Source organism: Nicrophorus vespilloides, unplaced genomic scaffold (assembly GCF_001412225.1).
Source record: "Nicrophorus vespilloides isolate i.1.1-1 unplaced genomic scaffold, Nicve_v1.0, whole genome shotgun sequence".
NCBI classification, from domain to species: Eukaryota; Metazoa; Arthropoda; class Insecta; order Coleoptera; family Silphidae; genus Nicrophorus; species Nicrophorus vespilloides.
The window spans coordinates 2,787-23,992 of NW_017099837.1; the positions used below are offsets into that span (position 1 = coordinate 2,787).

The following is a 21,206-nucleotide window of genomic DNA, read 5'->3' on the forward strand; positions in this document are numbered from 1 at the left end:
AATCTGGGCGGAATAGCTTACGATCAATAGCTAGTTGTAATTATTCATGTGTCTTTTAAGGGTTGTTATATATGTTGTTGTCATTATTAAATCATTTTGAAATTTGTTCTGCAATCCCTTGCATCACAAACATGTCTAATATACATAAGCAACTAATGAAAAATACATATATTAAATCTATTGACCATTTCATTAACTGTAACAACTAAATATACTGAACCTAATGGAATAGTAATTATTGTTATGTTAATCAAAATTATGTAGTTAAATAATATATTTTAATATTATGAATAATTAATGTAATGTATATACTGTATATAGTATATTTCGAAGCAAGTTTGTTCGAGGAAATACGAATATCAGTTTGCCAATTAAATGTTCTTGAAAGCAAATAAAATGTGAATGATTTATATATTTAGGATAACACACATTAAGAGGCAACGTCGGTTGACAACCTACTTTTCGCTGAATTTAATTACAGATGTAGATAAAGCGCCTAATTAAGGCAATAAATTGTTTTTAATTAATGCAGACAGTATTGTGCTCTGGCGAAACCGTATATCCAACAAATTGAAGTTACTTATTTTGGGCCCGGCATGCCGGATCTCCTACTCTTTACCCAACTTGAATGTCTCGTGCTTTTATAATTCAATATATAATTAATGAATATGCATGTGTTAAGTATTAAAGCCATTTATGATATAAGTTGGTCTAACAAATGTGTGTGTATGAGTGTGAGAGAATGCAGATCCGACCTACGCGAAATTTCATACAGTTTACGAAGAAAATGCACAATGCATGCTAATTAAACGCTTGGCCCGAAAACAACGGCAAACTTTGCAAAATTTCAACTTGCGGAATTACCAACAGCAATTTCATTACGACAATCATTAGTCGATGTTTCCGATAGCCTAAACCACTACCACCATCACCGTCATCATATATGCGCATATTTGAATTCGTTCAAAAGGAAATCGATTCAATTACATGCTCGGCGGTAATTTTTTTTTTGCCATCCCTTCGCGAAGAGGACTTTTTGATCTACGCCAAATGGGGATCCCTTGATGCCCGAGACGAGTGTTTTCCTTTTAGGTTCTCCAGCAATTTTATTTAATGGCTTAAGCCCGTGAATAATTGCCTGTTTCTTGTGTTAATTTGAATCGAGCGGGAAGCTGTATGTTTTTTTAACCGTTGTTGTCGTCCCGTAATAGTTTTATCCTTTTTCTCTCGCGCAAGCGTTGGAGCTGAAAGGGAGGAGGACCCATTATTCTGTCGTTCCCATGCATTATGTATGTTGCATGAAAGATCCGCTTTCGGGATCTTTACAAAAGGATATTTGAATGCATTTTCCTTTAATATTTAAAATCATGTTAATATGGACACACTTTCGCCACACGATGATTACTAATACAAGCGGCTCGTATAAATCATCCCTCAAAACGTCTGACATTATCATTTGAAAAGGTACAAAAAGGACCTATTTTTCATCAAAAGAAATCGCTAAAGCATACAGAATTTGGATGGCAATTACTTTCCAAACGACAATCTAAGTGAATGAGTATGAATATTACTGTTAGAATTACGATGAACATTGGTCCAATATAATGAGTAGTCGGTGTATGAATAATTCCATAAGAGGAGATCCCACCGCGACAGTATTCAGAAACATGTCCAGTCGTTTTAAATAAATTTCCTCTAACAGCAGCAATCCGGACGTCTGTTATGTAAATACTCATCCGGTCAACCATCATCCAGAAATCCAACGTGGCGCAAGCAGTACTCCCTGTCTAGTATATAGTCTATATAGTATATTTCGAAGCAAGTTTGCTCGAGGTTTCGTAATATATTTCAAAGGGGAGTACGCTTGCATGAGAAAGGAGAGAGCGCACGAGTTACATACAGGTGGATAGTTGTAACTAACCGTCTCGTAAAGAACTTGCCCGCGCTAGTGTATATACACATATCCAGAGATGTACGTGTGGGTGTGTCCGTACTGTATCTGAATTTTCTCGTTATTCCTTGCAGATCCGCCAGAAATCTCCGTCGAGAGACCAGTGGTGCACTCAGGAGAGGGATTCGAGGCTCAGCTCGTCTGCATCGTACATGGGGAAAGTCAACCGGAGGTAATGTTTTCTATTATTAAACAGACCGTACACACCATACACCATATTGTATCAATTTTATACTAAACCCAAGTAATATTTTGTAAAAGCAAATATATATAAATTGACTACATTTTGTTAAATTTCTCTAAAATTTTAAGAATAACTATTTTTAATGAAATTATTTATTTGTTTCCATTGTTTTATTTCAATTATTAATCTATACGTGTTTTAATTTACATTAATATTGATCGCAAATCAAAATCAAGAAATAATGAAAATAGTGGAAATAAAATGATGCCTAATACATAATTTTCTCCACACGATTAGAAAATAAACAATATTTATTGTAAGGGGTTTATTTATATTTTATAAAGTTAAGTAATATAAGCATTTAAAGATATAAGTATGATATTAAAAGTTCAATCAAACTAAGATTTGGAAAGCACTTTCTTAATGGTAAACTATAAATACTTCTAATTACAAAATCATAAAGTTTAAATTCAGTCATGAGCGAGGGATCAATAAACATTTATTGTTTAAGTATTTGCTTCGGAGACGACGCCGGCGGCATTTAAGAAAAATGCCCGTGCGCCTTTCCGCCTGCAATGAATGATAGCCTAGGTTGTTATTGCCGAGTAAATGCAAGTAATAAATCTAAACGAATTTAGCTCTCCAGAATTGTTAGTGATTCATTAAGTTGGATTCAGCGAGCATACGACATGGCGCGTCGGATAAATAAGCGGGACAAGTGCTAATTTAAATCTAGCTCGGATGGCGGAGATCAACAAATGAAAGATGTACAAGAATAAGCAGAGGGCGAGCAAAAAATAGAAGGTGTCGTTGGACAGGGATGGGGTGTTGGGAATGTTGTGACTCTGGAATAAGCTGTAATAAGGAGGGGATGTCAAGAAGAAGCGGGCTAAAAAATAATAGAGTAAATTATAAAGCTGCAGGGGGTGCGAAATAATGACTATAAAAGTGCGAGTCTGTATGGGGTATAAGTGCGGTAATAAAAGGGCTGCGCGATGGTTCGTGTCTCATCCTTCCCCTCGTTTAACGATAACTACGTGACACCAGAGAAACAATTATAAAAATGAAGAAGAAAACTCATTTTCCCATCAACTGAGGGACCTTGTACTCTCTCACACTCTCTCTCTCTCAACTTTTTCATTTCGAAATAATAGGACTGTTAGTATCCAGATAATCACAATATATTGCAGAACTCGAATATAATATAATTGCTGGATATAAAGGTGAAATGCGATTACAAATATCCACTGATTTGTTGAACTAAAATACATTATTACGTTCAAAATATAATTTATCTGAATAACTATGAAAGACAAATAAGTGTCAGCTACATTATGGTTGAATTATTAATTCCAAATGTAAATATGGGCGACTAATAGCCGAATGGTTAAGTCGCCCTACCACGATCGAACCAGCGACGGTTCGAATCCTGGTCAAACTAGGCCCTTTATGAGCCCCTTCGGTGCTTACAGCAATAGGGCCATCGTTCATCACATATGTACAGTGAAATGAATGAGGTTCAGCATATGGACCTTCAGCCAAGTCTATGGACAATGACTGTGTTAAGGATAGCAGCAGATTCACAGTGAAAAGAAATAGTGGAATGGGAGAGCATCAATATACTACTGAAGTTAACCTACAAAACAACAGCCAACCCACAAATTAAAATTTAAATAAAAATCATCATAGTGGTAACTATCCACCGGGAAAGATTACCTACCTAATATCAACTGCGATCTTAAATTTACTCAATGTTCATATTGATGAACAGATTGTGAATTAAATTAGAAGACATACAAAAAATGTAAATATGTTTTCAAAATCTATATTTTTTCTATTTAATTGTAATAATAATTATCATTATATTTACTTTTATTGTTTTAAAAAAAAAATATAGTACATATCATTTATATTGACGACAAGAACTCATTGACATCTTGCAACGGAGATTATTTAAAAGAATGCACAAAATAAAATGTGGTAATATAAAGCATTGTTTTTTTAACATGTTTTCAGGAAAAATGTAATTTTAAATTATATATTAGCAAAATGTCTTCGGATTTGTCATAATTGTGACCAATAAAGATATTTAACCCTTTCAGTCCAGAATTGATTTTTTACTTTAAACAAATACAAATCTCTATATACACTATACGTTTATTAATATAAATAACAACAATTTTAAAAAATCCTACATGATATGGTTACTTAGCCAGTAACCAGTAGAAACTCATTAAACAGTACGGTACAACGGAAACGTGCGGGAGTATAAAATAAATGTATAATGTATTGTTAACACTGGTAACCACTAGTCCTCAAAAGGTTAATAATAATAAATTGTTATTTAACAAATAAGCATTTTTAGTTTTCATCACTGTAAAATTGATTGTTTAAGCATATTTTCAGATCAAAAATAAATATAATATATGAATTAACTTAAAATCAATAAACAAATAATCAATAATTGCGAAATAATATAATAAATGTTTAAATTAATATATTTTCAAGGTTTGATTCATTTTGATTTTATTAACAGGATCAAAATTTTAATCATATTTTATATTAATGTAACTAATATAATAGATAAAACAGTTGTAATTAATTTTAATCCTATCATTGAAATTTGTATTTATTGTTTTTCAAGTTTACTTCAATTAATAATCGAGTTACAATAATGTGAATTTTCGGTATTAATCGATATATATTGCTACTATTTACATATATATGTAGTTTCGAATTAACTGGTAATTAGTCGGTTTCGACCGTGGCAAAACAAGTGACCATAAAAGCACTTCCGAATGAACCAAATGGACAGATCGTAACCTCGTTAGATATAAATGTGTGTGATTCTCTCGCCCTCGCCATTCCTCCCTACTGTCTACTATTATTATGCCACGCATATAAACTCTATTTCCCCTTTCATTTCTTATAGTCCGTATCCATAAATAAGGGTGGTTTATTTCCCCATTCCATCGTTGACATTGTTTATCATCGCTCATAAATGGGGCCTACAATTCGAAGATTTGTCAAATTCCTCGAACAAAAGAAATAGCGGAGCTCTATTTGCCAGAGGGCGAATCCGTTTTCATTATGTGTATATGACCTGAAAAATTGAAGATGTGAGAACTGCGCTCGCAGTATTTTTTTCTTGTTATTAATGCGCCTGGCGCATCGTTTTCTTAAAAATAACGACGCATTTCACCGGCAAGCGTATATAAAATGCCGATGTAAGTACGAGTGTATGTATGTTTGTGAATCGTCTATGCATAGCGGGGATGTGCAGTGTTGAAATATGTTTGCCATATAAAACGACATTTCCTGACTACTTCCTCTGAACATTTTCATATTTACATTATTGCAATTTTATTTGCACCGCTAAAAAAATATACTGCAGAGTGAACAAATTACTTCCATTTATTTTTGTAACGAGAATTGTTTGTATTATGAATTATATAACATCAGATAATTTAATTATGTTATTATATACATTATGTAGCTTTACTATATAGTTTTGAATATTCAAATATATATATAATAATTTAATAGTTATTTATATATTAATTACATCATTAATATGGTATTATAATTTAAAGCTGATGTCGTAAATATCAACTATCAATAATAGCACGTTGTAATGATTTTAAATTTATTGATTACTAATTATCTGATTCTGTTTATATGTATTTATTTTGTGACTGTTACTATTAGGATCAGTTTGATTTCAAAATTGTAAAAAAATAGTACAAATACATATTATTTTATATAAAAATGATCGGTTTTCCTCTTTAGACAGTCAAGTCTCTTTTTGTGTGGTTTATTTTTGTAGTTAGTGTCATGATTAGTACGGTTTCAAACAGTGCGGGATATTGGCGGAATCGATTAGCTGCATTATGGCAGGTATTTCTGTAACCTAAAATGCGCATAATTTGTACTTATTGTGGCTCATTATGTTCAGAATTTCATGTACTTGTCAATATAGTAAAGGATCAGATTATTAAAAATATATAAAAGTGTAAGCTGTAGGTCTTTCCTCCCACATAAAAAAAAATGTGATATTACAAGTATTTTAATCTAATGAAAAGAAGAAAAAGCGTAATACGTAAGACTTACAAATTGTACAGGTTTCAGTTAAATCTCTCAATGGAAGATGTTATTATCCTTCTTCCTTTTTTTTTCCAGTAGCATTCGCACAATCAAATATTGAATGCATCGGTATCTCTTATACACAATAGAGCACTCAGAGAGGCAGAATGGTTTGAAACACGCGTTCATGGGGATGGAGCGGCGGCGATGGCGGGCGCGTCTTGCTTAAGTGGATATATTCGTACATATTCAATAAGATTCAGCCTGTCACTCTCAGTGGAATTACGTTTATTCGTAATTCCATATACCAGCCCTCGAGAGTGAACCCGCTTCAATTTTACCGCGCATTCAGAATAAAATTGCACTCAAATGCCTACTCATCATACGCTACAAAAATATTTCACCTTTACCGAATACGCCAGAAAGTTTCCAAGGTGTTTCTAATATAATCTGTAAAGAAAACATCAAACTGTTGCAAACAATTTTTCCAGGAATTCTATATTATATTCATTTGTACATTTTACGTAATGACAAAATAAAAATGTATTTCATAAACACAAACACATATGCAATGGAAACAATTTACTAGATATTTTAGTTTAACAAATTACCCAAATTGTGCGATTATGAAAATTATCATATGAAAGTTGGAATTGTGACATAAAATTCTATTGTATTTGTAGACATTAAAAAATGTCATATGATTGCTGGAATTCCAATGAATAAAATGTGTATACTATAATATTATTTGCAGCAAGATTTTGTATAATATTATATATTTTTTATAACTTTATTATATATTATTAAACGTAGCATTTTTTCTTTAACATTAAAAAAATCAAAGAGAAGTTTGAACGTGCTTTTATACAAAGTAATTTTCACAACTTCTCTGTTTCTTTAAAATATGCATCGTATAAGAACTATTAAAGTTTCTTCTTGACTTTGTACCTTATAACTTTTCAACTTATATAATTTAGATTCTGACATTGCATGCTTTATTGCTTTTAGGATACATAAATAATTTGTAAATATAAATACAATTTTCGTTCAAACTGGACTAAACACACACATTAATATTGTATACATATTGGAATAGTAGATAATTACTTCATTATTATTCATTACTCATATTTAGGACAAATAACGTATTTCCTGAAATACTGGAAATTAGTTTTCATACCTAATACAGATACATAATTTCAACAACATATAATACAAAAAAATATCATGAAATTAAACATATAAGCATTTATGATTTTAATAATAATGAATAATTTATTGAAATTGTAAATTTCTTCAATTAAGTCTTTCTTCCATTAACATTGCCTTGTTTGATAATAAAAAAAATAAAGATTAAGTTTTATCTAGCTAAAACATAAATGCATTTTAATTCAGTTATATACATATATAATTTCGTTTGTACATTTCCATTTTTCAGAATTAAATTAAGTGGAACACTTGTAGCGGTTTTACGCGTTAAATTGCACGTTTGATCTTTTTTATTTGCACAGTACGTAAGCCGATTTGCGGCGAGCGAAAAGAGTGCGTACAACTATGGAAATGCTCATTTGTTTTCCTCGTCGTATTTTTATTTGTTTTTGTCTGTTTCTCTCTCTCCTTTTTTTATATTGTTTTGTAGTTGCGCTGCAATTTTGTTTTGTTCGTGCAATTTCGCAAGATTAATTTATGCTGCATCCCGTGACAGTAAATCATAAATGGAATGACACGAGTTTTACACATAAATCGCAATTTTTCATCCGACAATGATGTTAATATACAACATCGTAATCCCTGTTTTAATGCATTTATATTTATACACAAAATGCGAACGGTTGTTTTGATTGCGAGTAAAAAAAATCTAAAAATTAACGCATTCGGACTTTACAATGTAATTCATAATTGCCGATCATGAAATTCGACAAATAATGATGAATATTTCAAAAAAATATTGATATTTAATCATATTTTGAATTTATATTTGTTAAGATGATTTCATTGAATATCTAACGCAGTAGCGTAACAATTACGAGGTACAACTTTTCCTGTAGTCCCAAATTCACTGTTCACTTAGTCTTCCAAATAAAAATTAGATTAGGCTACAAATTCAATCAATCATTTACTCTCACACGGACCCATTCAGTTCTTGTTACGACGCTGATCTAACATATTAAAATTTTGTATTTAAATGGTCTCCATTATATGGTAAGAAAATAAATGTCATGGACTTCGAATGTGTAAAAATTTCTTAATATATATATAATTATATATAAAACAAATTAATTAATTTTATTATGGGAATATATTTATTGCGTATATAATCAATATATAATACATCATTGTTCATTGATAAATTTGACTCGACGGAAAAAGGATGTCTAAATTCTTAATGAATGTAGGTAGTGTAGTGGTTGTGAAACTTTCAAAAGTTACCTTCGGGATTCCAAACTACCGTACGCGACTTTAGCTAAAATCAATTTCGGTTAGCCATTAAATATTTCACGGTATCACGAAAGTGGTCCAACTAAATCAAATATTTGATTACATAAATAACTAAACTGTCTTTAATGAATTCTTACATTGCTTCATTTAATTATTAAAATGTTTAAAATTGTATACATATTCTTCTATATTTCATAACATTTACGCTATATTTAATATAATTGTTGAGTCAATGACGTATTCATAACGTATCCAGTAACTTAAAAAAATGCATGTAAATCACCTGAAAGTATATAAAAATATATAAGGAAAATCTTATTTTGTTTGGTTAGAATGATCAAAGTAATAGGATTATTACCTTTTGATTTCATTCAAAATTCAAAATTCAAAAATTAAATATTTTAAGTTGGTCGAAATTGTATTCATATTGTCCTACTAATAATAAAAAGACAAGAGTTCCAAAAACAAAATTCAACTCTCAATATACATATGAACTATAGTAATATAAGGAAACTAAAATTTCTATTCATTAAAAATTAAATTCTTCTGAACGGGTATTTATAAAAAGCAGGGAATAAAAATAATGATGCAGCAATCAATTGTCTTCTCTATTAAGAGAAAACCTTAACAAAGCTTTGTATTTCTGTCATGAAGAATGGTGCACCCGCATTAGGACCGATGTACATCTCCCTATTCTCTAATAGAGTATCGCATTAAAGTGTAGAGGAATATACGAGAGGTTTGTACGCATTTCACTTAACAGAGTTAATGTGGCATACTATTAATACCGTTTTGAAGTATCTTTTCATAATTATTGAATATATCAATGTCATATTGTTCCCTAATTTTCATGCAAATTTTAATAAAAATACTTAGGTCATGTAGATTAGTTGATCTATAATAGTCCAATTCCTTGTATTTCAAGAGCGTAGCTTATATTGAGTTAAATCCACTCGATTACTATTAAAGAGGAACTACTCTAATCTAAGATAGGTCTAAGATCGATGACTGTTAAAGTCTTTATTTAGTATATTCTTGAAAAATAAAGGACGTTGATTTATGTTGTAATATTTAAGCTTTAAAAAAATAAGATGTAAGTGTTTGAAGTACATTATTAAAATTTAATTCTAGAGATTCCCTTATTTTCAAATTAAATAAACAATGCAATTTAAAACTAAATTCAGCGTTCTATTGTGAATACACCGCATATAATATTATTGCATGCATATTAACATTATAATATAAAGTATATAGCTTTTCAAACGTTGAGAACTTTTGGTTTAGGTCGTGAGAAGGGGTGTGAAGGGGTTATTGGTTTTAATGAAATTCCACCGGAGCCTGTTTGCATATGACCTGCATGCATGTAGTGGAGGACATTAGTTGACCATTATGGAATCCAAACGCAGATAGTTTGAAATCCATCCGACTATATTGTGGTGAAAGGTGGGACCTCCGGCCTGCGGTCAACTTGGTTTAATTTCCACAAAGTTTTAAAGCCGCATACGCTCTTGCCAACCGACATTCATTTGTTGCTACACAAATTCAGCATTTACAATTAATTGCCAGAAAGCATTCAACTATCAACCCCTACCACATCGTGCACCTACAGCTATCATACAAATCGCAAAGAGATATATTTTTTCTGAATTTTCTATTAATTAAAACAAATAGAGTCAGCATTCACTTAACGTGCATCCTTTTAACGTACGTTCAATCTAACTCGAATTTTAAAAAACTGGTTTTCATATTGTTTATTTGATTTGCGTGCAAGGCGTTTCCTCATTTTGGGAAAAACATAACTTATATTACGGACTGATTAACTATATTTCAGTTTTATTGGTATGTATTGGATTTCTCATACATAGGGGTATGCACAGTGTATGCTGGTCTTAGTCAAAAGTTGCTACGAACGAAGAGATACGCGTGCATAAAAAAACGTAAATGTTTGCATCACATGGGAATGAATCATGCATTGGATTAGTATACTACAAATTGTGTAGGTATTATGTATGTTAACTAACTCTATGGATGTATATGTTTATATTTGCAGATTATAGATAATAAATAAATGTATATAAATATTTCAATTCTTGCTCCATAAATGTGAAAAAAAATCAATATACTGCGTCCGGCTTGTTACTAAGTTTGCGATTAGATTTACTACTGCTGGCGACTGCATTCACGCATACGTAACAACCAGTGCAAACTTTTGCAATATCAAAAGCTTAATTGGAATATAACTATGTGGGCTATGGTCCAAATATAACAACAAGAAAAAACTTGCGAGAGACAAACTGTTTTCACAATTTGCTCTCTTACATATGACGCGTGTTTTCGCTTGTGTATTTTTTTTATATTTTTTTTTACGGCGTCCATGTTGTGTTTTTATGGAAAATAGGTACGGTAAATAACATGACACACTTTTTATACATACGTATTGCGGGAAACCGGGCGCAGGAACTTAAAGGAGCGAATGTTGTTAACATTGTCATTTGCACCAATTCGCTCGAGGTAATATTACGCCGTGTGAAGTCCAAAATTTATGTACAAAGACATTTATACTACATGGTTGTATAAATTACAAAGAGAGATGTGAGTTTGTGCTAGTTATTATGTTGATGCATTAAAAATACGAACAACATTTCTGCGTAATGATGATCAGTTTATAACATATGTATCTACCCGTTATCATGCAAGTTAAAATATCGATATTATTTAGACATTATATAAATATTAAAAGTTTATAATAATATGAGCCAATTAAGCAAAGACTACAGTCATTAGACCTTTGGTCCTAAATATGACAATAAATATTGTTAAATAAATAATATAAATATTGTATTCCCTAATAAGAGGTAAATCAAATAATAACCCCGTAACTTTCAAATATATTACCAGCTCTTGGCGCTTCTGCCCTAAGCCAATCCAATTATTCCTTTTTTATCGTCTCTATCGAGTATGTGTTTTAAATCTCCCTTGGCATCCTTCTTCTTTTTATCTTATCTCTTCTGGAGTTTTATACATTCTTAGAGTTTAAGAGCATCCCATACATCTTCTATTATCGCACATGTTTGTAATTGTACTTTTGTAATTCAAGTTTAAGTAAATACATAAATGATATTATTTTCTTATTAGAAACTATATATCATTCAAGACAAATGTAATTAGACATTTTAAATAAATTACTCTGAAATAAATAAAAGAATTGAAAAGTTGAAGTTCCGAAACCTTCTTTATAATATGGAATGCATCTCGTAATTATTTGTTAATCAACGAACGATCCTTTAGTGAGAAATTATTTGAAATTATTCAATGCTTTATTAATACGAACTTTTAGAATTTTTACTGTATGTGATTGAAAACGTAATTAAATTATACATTAACAGAAATCATCAAACAAGAATTGTAAAAGATGATCTTATAGCATATTAATAATTTATTATATACATATAAACAATAGATTTTAATATGCCTGGTGCTAAAATTACTGTTTGGTAGACGAATGAAAAAATAGATTAAATCATTTTCAAATATGAGTTTGATTTTATTTTAGGCTGATGGTTATACCAGTTGTTGCAGTGGAATTATTGCGTCTCCGCAGATTTTACCATAACAATGGGTCTGTTGTACGGTCGAATGATTCCTGACAAATGCGCGTAATGTTAAATACACCTGCAGGACCGTTGGGTCCGAAAAGTTTTGCAGTTATCCTTCGCCAACACCGTCGCAAGTATTAATTCACTAAATAATAACACAATGGATACAAAATATATATGCGAAACATAATTCCAGTTCTGCTTCGTGCATGTTTATTTCTATTTTATGCGAACGGACGGATCGTGTATCCGTCGTGTCGTGCTCATCCTCGATCCTTTCTAGTTTGCTCCTCGCTCTTTACCTCGATTCGTAAATATAATTTACCTTTCGCGTCATTTCATTTCTTGGCGCTCTGGCATTTTATTACACCCTTGTCTCGGATTTTTTTTCCTCGACACCCTCGACTAGCGAGAGCTGTCTTTAATTTTCCTCTTTTGTCTTTGCATGTGTACCCTTCCATTTCACTATTTTGTATTTGTTTATTACAAAAAGCATATTATTTTCTTCCTCGAATGTACATAAAAGAGCTTATTTAAATTATCCTTCGTTTCTATTTAAAATCTTACGACTTTGCAATTCTTATGGTTTTAATTTATAAAATAATTTATACAAATATACGGACTTTTTTTTAATTATGTCACATTTTCGATTTACGACCCAACATATTTCGTTAAACTGCTAAAAAGATTAATAAATATGTATAAATAATTGATTCGTTATACGGCTTTTCGCTTTACGTCCAACTTTTCTGGAAAGTATCTAGTCCGTAAAGCGAGGTATGTGTGTACATTAATTACGTTAGATGAAATTTAATTTGTTGCATGATACTGATTTTCTTCTTAATAGACAATAGGTAGTTTATCTCATACTACAATAAAATAATAGTTGAATATCTCTTGCCCATAATATTTAACAATTATTTGAATTAATCATGATAAAGTTTTAAATAAAAATATCTATAACTGCTATTAATGCAAACAATGATAATATTTGTCTCCTAACAGAATCGATTTATTTGTTCGGGTACAAGTGACATTGTGTATCAAATTTATGACATCGAGTGGAGCATACTATTGGAAGGAAATTAACAATTGATCTGAAGGAAAAGAACGAGAGCTAAGAAAATAAATCAAAGGAGGTAAATTAATTGCGTGGAAATTCATCGATTTTGTCACTTTTATTGGGAATCCGATGTGGCCGAGGCTCAAGACACAATGCGGAACAGTCGTTAGAGTCATTTCCGGTTGTAGGATTTCCGCCTTCAATAATAGACAGACAGTTTCCTAATAGCCATCTCCCTTTCTCGCAGTCGATAGATTTATCGGAGTTTCAATTTTTATTTCGCAATTAAGCGTACGAAAGTAGAAAAAAATGTTTCTATTGAATTGCGGATGGAGAACCGATAACAAGAAAACTTTATTTTTGCTTTTGGAATAAACAACATTTTGAAAATGCGTCTATATAATACTTCCAATTTTTATATAAATGTTAGTTCAAACTGACGTACTTATTTTCAATTAAATATTGATTTTAGTTTGTTCAACAAACTTTTCAAATATTTCATTTAGAAAGCTAAAATATATTTTTCAATTGTAATAACTTAATTATTGAAATTATTTTATTTAACTTAAAAATGTACGTAACAAAAGATAAGTATTATTTCTTATAATTATTAAATAATACTGTGAACACATTCGTAAATTCGCATATTCATTAAAATATACAACATTGTACAAATTATTGTATATAGTCCTGTTCAGAAGAGATAAAATATTTCACTGTTGGCGCGGAGGTCAATTTCTAACTTGTCAGCTCCGGAGATCAGATTCCGTTATGTCTGCAAGTAGTTACTAACAGATTGCCCAGTTTATTCGCCACGCTCTAGTCGTTTTTTTTTCGTCTTCCTTTTCCCCATCAGAGTGACATTCCAAACGTGTTTCAGCGTTTTTCCTACCTCGCAGGAACACATCCAGAGAGAAAAAAAGTAGATATAAAATTGAGAAAGGAAGAAGAAACAGAGAAAGAAAAAAGGAAGCGCTCACCTCGCACAACATACATCGCTTTATATCACACGCAAAATTGGTTTACGAACTTTACTAGAGGGATACAACAGAAATGTAAGATGAAAAAAAAGAAGCGGGTGGCGTATGCAAATGTTGCTTTCTTTTAAGCCCCCTTGTCAACCGTGACAAATTCTTTGCGATGTTCACGCATTACAGAACATCATCCAAATCTCGTTTCCCTGCAGTCACATAAACAAGCAAGTGGAGAGAAAAGTACACGTACAATTTCATAGAAAAATCTGTTTCATACAGGATCCAGTTGACTTGAGCTGAAGCGGTAAAAACAAATAAAATAAACTGAAACTTTCGATTCGAAAAACGGATTTACATTGAATTTCACACCGTTCCGCGTAAAAGCAATCAAAATATTAAATGCAGTTGTGTAATTTGATGGGCATGGAAACTTAATTAAAGTTTTATAGACGATTAAAATAAATTGAGGCCCATATGGCAAATATGAATTTTATGTACAGCTGAACATTAACTTTGCAAATTGGGCTATTTTTTCCTGTATTCCAACCACCAAACTCCCTATTATATACGCATTTGCAAAGTACGCATTTTAAAAGGGAGGGCTTTAAAAAAAAGTAGACCAAAAATGCAAGAAACCCCGGTGAGGTTTTATATGGCATATTAATTTAATTTATTTTTGTTTTAGATAACCTAATTAAATTGTGAGCACGGTGAAAAGAAAAACTTTTTGTATTGAATTAGATTTGAATTCGGTTCTGGTTGTTTAGGTCATTTTGGTGGGAAAGAGTAATTTTAAAAGGAAATCGCGTTCATTCATTACCTTAGTTAAAAGTTTCATGTACGCAAAGTGCACTGAAACCGCTCTGATACTGATTTAACTCCGCCGACATGGATGTGGACTACTATACCAGCAGAAGCAGCAGTAACGGCCATCGTTTTCTGAAATATGTCTAATGGATTCTCAAACTTTCCTACTTCGGTTTTCCCGGAAAATTAGTTCCAACCGCACACTCCCTTAGTTACAACTTGATTTAAGCTGTTGTTCATAATGTTCATCTTTCATCCAGCCAGATATTACTCACTTCCCGGAATTGATATCAACAATAAATATTATCGTATCCAAGTTTAATTGCTTTTCACGGGAAAATTACACAAAATCGAGATTAACCGGGAAATAGCACGAGAAAGTTAGACGTTTTGCAATTGTAAACCGTATATAACTTGATTCTTACCTTATATTGCTAAAAACTTGCTAGCTATTTTAAAAATATTTGATACTCAATTTTCATACAAATTAATGATTTATTTATATTTTACAACTTTTAGCATTCATTTTATTAACTATAGAAAACATACATTATTTAAACTGAACATAAAAAAAATCGAATGTTTAATGATTAAAATGTTGAAGACTATTGAGGAATAGATAAGTGGAGAGTTTGATTTGTATGTTTGTGATTTGGTTATGCGGGACAATGTCTCTGAGTGTGTGTATCTGTCTATGTCCCCTATTACGATATGTAAATAGAATTCGGATTTATATTATACACGATGCGTATTCTGTTACAGGTTTTATGGTATCGCGACACGATGCAACTGGACACGACCGAACGCCGAATAATGGAATCCCGCGGATCCAGGCACACCCTTGTTATACGGAAAGTACACCGATCCGATTTCGGAAATTATACTTGCGTTGCGGACAACCAATTGGGCAAAACAAGAAAAAGTCTACAGCTCACAGGTAACAAATTGCATTTCCACTGTAAACTATTGGAATGATATTTAAGAGCAATAAATAAACATATTATTATCAGAGAATATTTGAAGGGTTTATTCAAAAACTGACTCTTTAAAAAATCGGTTTTCGAATCTCAACTTTTCTATAAAACCATTTTTATTGAGATTAAAACATATCTTTTTACTGATAAACTTTATAAATAGAAAATAATAAATGGAATAGCGTGAATACAGGTTCTATGATATTTGCGTTTCCTCTGAGAACAAAAAAAAGCGAGTATAAATATATTCCGGACTCTGCTCGCTGGATTTTTACCTCCCGATGATTTTTTTTTCTCTCTCTCATCCCGATTGATTTGATTGGGTAAAATGTAATCTATTTAAACGAGAGAGCTCGTCCTGCAGACTCGATAAATCGATCTCCTGTCCCTCTCGTTTTTTTATGTCTATATTCTTTCATTCATTTAAACCGGTAAATTTCTTATTCTCTCTATTTATATATTAAATATATGCTAGATCATGTCCATTAGCACAAACGAAACTATTTATTACAACATGTTTTTACCAAAAATAGAATGTATTATAACATTACAAAAATAATTTACAGAATACATACATTAGTTATTATGTCTATAATATGATGATTATATTTTCACTCGAGTTATTTTTATCATATTTCACATATTCCGAAATTTCGTTCTGGATGTGTGATTTAATTAAATTTTAATTGCGTTTTATTATTACACTGATAATTCATTTTAGGGGAATATATTAATTTAAGCGATTATGAGAGCTTTCACGTGTTGATAATAATGTATATTTAAATAAATTGGAATTCATATTAATTATTAATAATTAATTGAAGTAAATACCATTTATTGTAAGGATTTGAAAAAGTTTTTTATATACATATATTTATTTTTGTAGAAGTAGTATTTTATTTTTAATATTATGTTGAAACATAAAATCCTTGTTTATACTTACTATTATTTTTCTGATTTACTTAAATTTTCCATTATTTGCTTACATAGTCCCAATTCCATTTCTTCTCTATAAAAACTGCTACTCATTTTGATAATATATATTTCCATATCATTATAGTAACTCTTCACATTTTACAGTAGACATAGACATTGGTATAGTATTGGTATTTGAAGAATATATGAAAAACCACCACAACCTCGTTTTGATATTCTTTGACAATAAAAATGATTTAATATTTTGTAGTTCGGAAAGTTCTGTGTATTATTTTCCCTTTCATACAGAAAGTTACTGAAATTTCTATATTTTTTATCAGAAATATACTCATACCTCTTTTTCCACTGTAAATCTTGTAATCTATTAATAATAAAATTTATATTTGAGTCGCATATCTTTGATGTATCTTGACAGAGCATGATAGGACTAAATTCTCAATTAAGTCCATTGAGTCCCTTATTATAGGAACACACTCATTTTGAAACAATGGCCGTCTATACACCATTAACCATTGTCTTCGTAACAATAATGTGTTTCAATAGATATAAGGAATTTAGCAATTATCATAAAATATATGTAATTACTTCCCAATATAAGTGATCATATCATAAATAAAATTATTAAGATAATTTATTTAATAATATCTGAAAATATCGGTATATATTTACTAAATAATATATTATTATTATTTAATATTATTTAATTGGTTATTAACACTATCATAACAGTGAATATAAGAGTAAATGTACTTGAAATACTATCCTTTTCTATTTGAGTAATTAAATTTGATTGTTTGTGGATATGTACATGGAAGTATAGTCAGACTCAATAACGTTGAGAAGATCAAAGTGGAAAGCTCTCGCAAGGGCTGTAGCCAGAGAGCTTTTTGGAATTAACGGCTTCGGCCTTAGCATGTTTTCTTATCTTTCAGGGTCCTTCTCATTCACAGAGCGCGCATAATCTTTACCGTGACGTAAACTGAAGAGAACGCATGTACAGCGTGCGAATGGCACATGAAAAATTCTTATGGACGTGGACGTAAAATTTGTTTCGGAATTTTATTTAAAATAAGTAAATTGTAAAAATCTTTTACGATGCTCATATAAGTCTGCCGGTTTCCTTACTTTTTGCATACATTTTACGATTAATTTTAACATGCTCGTGCGCTTTTAATTAGTCTCTTTTATTATTTCGTATTCAGGAAAACCAAATTCAGCAAAGTTCAGTAGCGCTTCCAGAGGCAAATGGCGCGACAGTTACAACATTAGCTGGGCTGTAGAGTCCGCTAGTCCCATCGAAGAATACAAACTGCTGTTCAGAAGACTTCCAGAAAATCCTAACGATGATGGCCATCCGCAACCGCTGCACCACCAGAGCCAAAGGAAATTCCCAGGAAAGGTAAGGGTTAACGTGTTAATAATGTTTATCTTTTGATTAACATGTTGAATAAAAATAATAGGATAACAAGACGCACATTGCAATTGGAGGTGGTTACACGGTCTTCGGTCGCACATTTATCGATAGACGTTCAGACTGGCGAGATGTCATCCTTCCGGCAATGCCCAATCAGAAGGACCAAAGTGCCGGCATTCAATCGATGAGTTACATTATCAGAGGACTCGACCCTGGACAAAATTACGAAGCCAAAGTACAAGCACGCAACAGATTCGGCTGGAGTCCAATTTCCGAACCCTTCTCATTCCAAACCACCGACAACGGTAAGCGCTCTTCTAGAAAGGAAAAAATATTGACGAAGATATAGAATCACCGCATCCACGACAGAAATCGTTATTACTCCTTCTATCTCTATATATATTTCTCTCTCTAAACTGAAATTGTTTCAATTTCATTTTATTTTCAACGATTTCATATTTTATTATTTCACTTTTTTATCATTCACAGAAAATTGTATATAAACTAATTTCTGATTTTTCCGCCCTTTTTTCCATGCAAACCTCAAACTAGATATGACATACCCTGAGAGAACACAAGATCCAAAACACATTTACAATGGTAAGACCTTCGTCATAGTTTATCATTTATATTAATTATTATATATTAAAAATTAATATTTAATTCATTTTATAATTTTTAAAATAAAATAGAAGAAATTTAAGATTTTAGCTGACAACAGGATACAAAAATTTAGTACTTATTATTTTTTAAATTATTTTATTAACCGTGGTCTTAGTGTTTACTTATATTATAAGCTAAATAATAAAACTGATAATCTGCTATTCAGTAAATCAAGTTAAATAATAAAACATTACAAATTACCTTTTAAAAAGATTAAAAATTACATAGATATTTAGTTTTTAAAGCAAATGAAAGCGATGTTTGTATTTATTGTGTTTTTCAATTATCCGTTTTTAAAGTTCCCGAATTGCCACGGATAATCGGCGTTCTACAGTAGTTTCTTTTAGTTGATCTCTGTAGATCCTGACTATTAAGTTTTACTGACAAACGCTAATCTTATTTAGCGTAATAGTAACATACAGCTTTTCAGTAATTATCAATTATTTCTTGAACTTAAATACTCAATCAACAAATGATTAATTCTGGATATGTTAATGTTAATATTCCTCGTTGATAATACTAACAATATCCATGAATAATCTACCATATCATATTCCACCTTACCATATTCAGATCGTGTTTATTAGAACTTTGGAAAATCTCATATTAAAATTCTAAAAATCTATAAAAAATCCACTACATACAAATTACTCGAGTTATGTTATAATTATTTTTAGTTATATTATATATATATATAATTATATTTTACACAATCTCATTATTTAATTAACCTTTTTTAGAGAACGAGATCCAGGACCTTGGGGTGAGAATGTTTTCGTCGACAAGTTGCGCTCGTTGCGATGTCCTCGCCTGGGCCTTAATCGCAACAATTGTAATGGTCCTCTTCGCTTAATTTTATGGACCTCCTCTGCGAGTGTACAACATTTAAGAAGAATACTATATTTTATAAAATTATTAAGGAAAAAAATGAGATTTTAACTTTGAAATAAAACAAAGCATAACTTAATATATTATGGATTCACTGAATGGGTATCACACCAATAAAATTATTGAATTAATTATAACTATATAGATTGTAATGCTTTTTACATCACAGTTTTATCACAATTAAGTATAAAAATATATTTTTAGTTTATGAGAACTTACTTTGTATGTAGGTATACAATACATTTTAATTATTATTTATATGAAATGTAATACAGTTGGAACCTAGCGAAACGAGCATAGTCATCTACATCTTTTCTTCTATCGCGAAATGAAGCAAACCTGGAATGCGAATTAGATTTGCAGAAAAGAAAAAAATGAAATAATAAGTTTATTATTTATGATATATACCTAACTCTTTTTAACTTCTCTTTTTTATTTTATTATGGCTGTCTTCTTGCGGCTTTTGCTTCGGAGACATTTTTGCAAGAGTTTTTAAACTTTACACAAAAAACATAAATAAAATATATGAATACAAGTGTGGAAAATGTCACTCGTTATTCAAAACGTCGCTGATCGACCGAGTATTTGTTTTACAATTTGTTTTGCTCGTTAAACGAGGTTCCACTGTATATATTAATGAATGACTTATGCATGACCACATCAGTAAATACTTCTTTTAATTATTATTATATTTCGAAATAAGCATTTTAGACAGAAATATTTGATTGGCTTAATGAAAATGTGATGTAAAACTCGCAATATTATATTATATATTCTTACTATATATGCACTATATAAAATGGAAAACTCGATGTGTCTTTATAATAATTTTCGCCAACCCTAAGCTATATACTATAGATTATTAGAGCGTAAGTGTAAAAACAAATATTATAGCTATATGGTTAACAATGTACATAATTGATCAAAAAGTAGTGTGAATGAATAATACGCTTTATTGTAACATTGTATCCATTCAGTTTAAAATTTGTTGTGTGTATTCTTTACTTTGTTCTTTTAATCTACCTCTTTAGTTTATAGTATTTTGTGGTATTATTATCTTATTTGTTAATTGATAAGTATAGCAACTAAGAGATATTGATATTTTTGTTAATTTATCACAGTTTAAGCGCATTCGTCGTTTAATTATAGGACTATATAATATTAAGATAAATATATTCGTAAACATAGTGCCACAACAAAAAAATATTATATATATACGTATATGTAAGAATCT

General features: G+C 30.8%; 1 protein-coding gene across 1 annotated transcript; it reads left to right on the plus strand.

Annotated features, from left to right (window-relative positions):
* The first annotated feature begins 2,020 nt into the window (after nt 1-2,020).
* LOC108565748 lies at nt 2,021-20,806 on the plus strand. The gene is made up of 6 exons (XM_017925342.1): nt 2,021-2,123; nt 15,860-16,034; nt 18,210-18,406; nt 18,468-18,726; nt 18,974-19,021; nt 19,825-20,806. Exons 2-6 carry the CDS (start codon nt 15,881-15,883, stop codon nt 19,935-19,937), a joined length of 771 nt encoding a protein of 256 aa, XP_017780831.1. The 5' UTR covers nt 2,021-2,123; nt 15,860-15,880; the 3' UTR covers nt 19,938-20,806.
* The last annotated feature ends 400 nt before the right edge of the window (nt 20,807-21,206 follow it).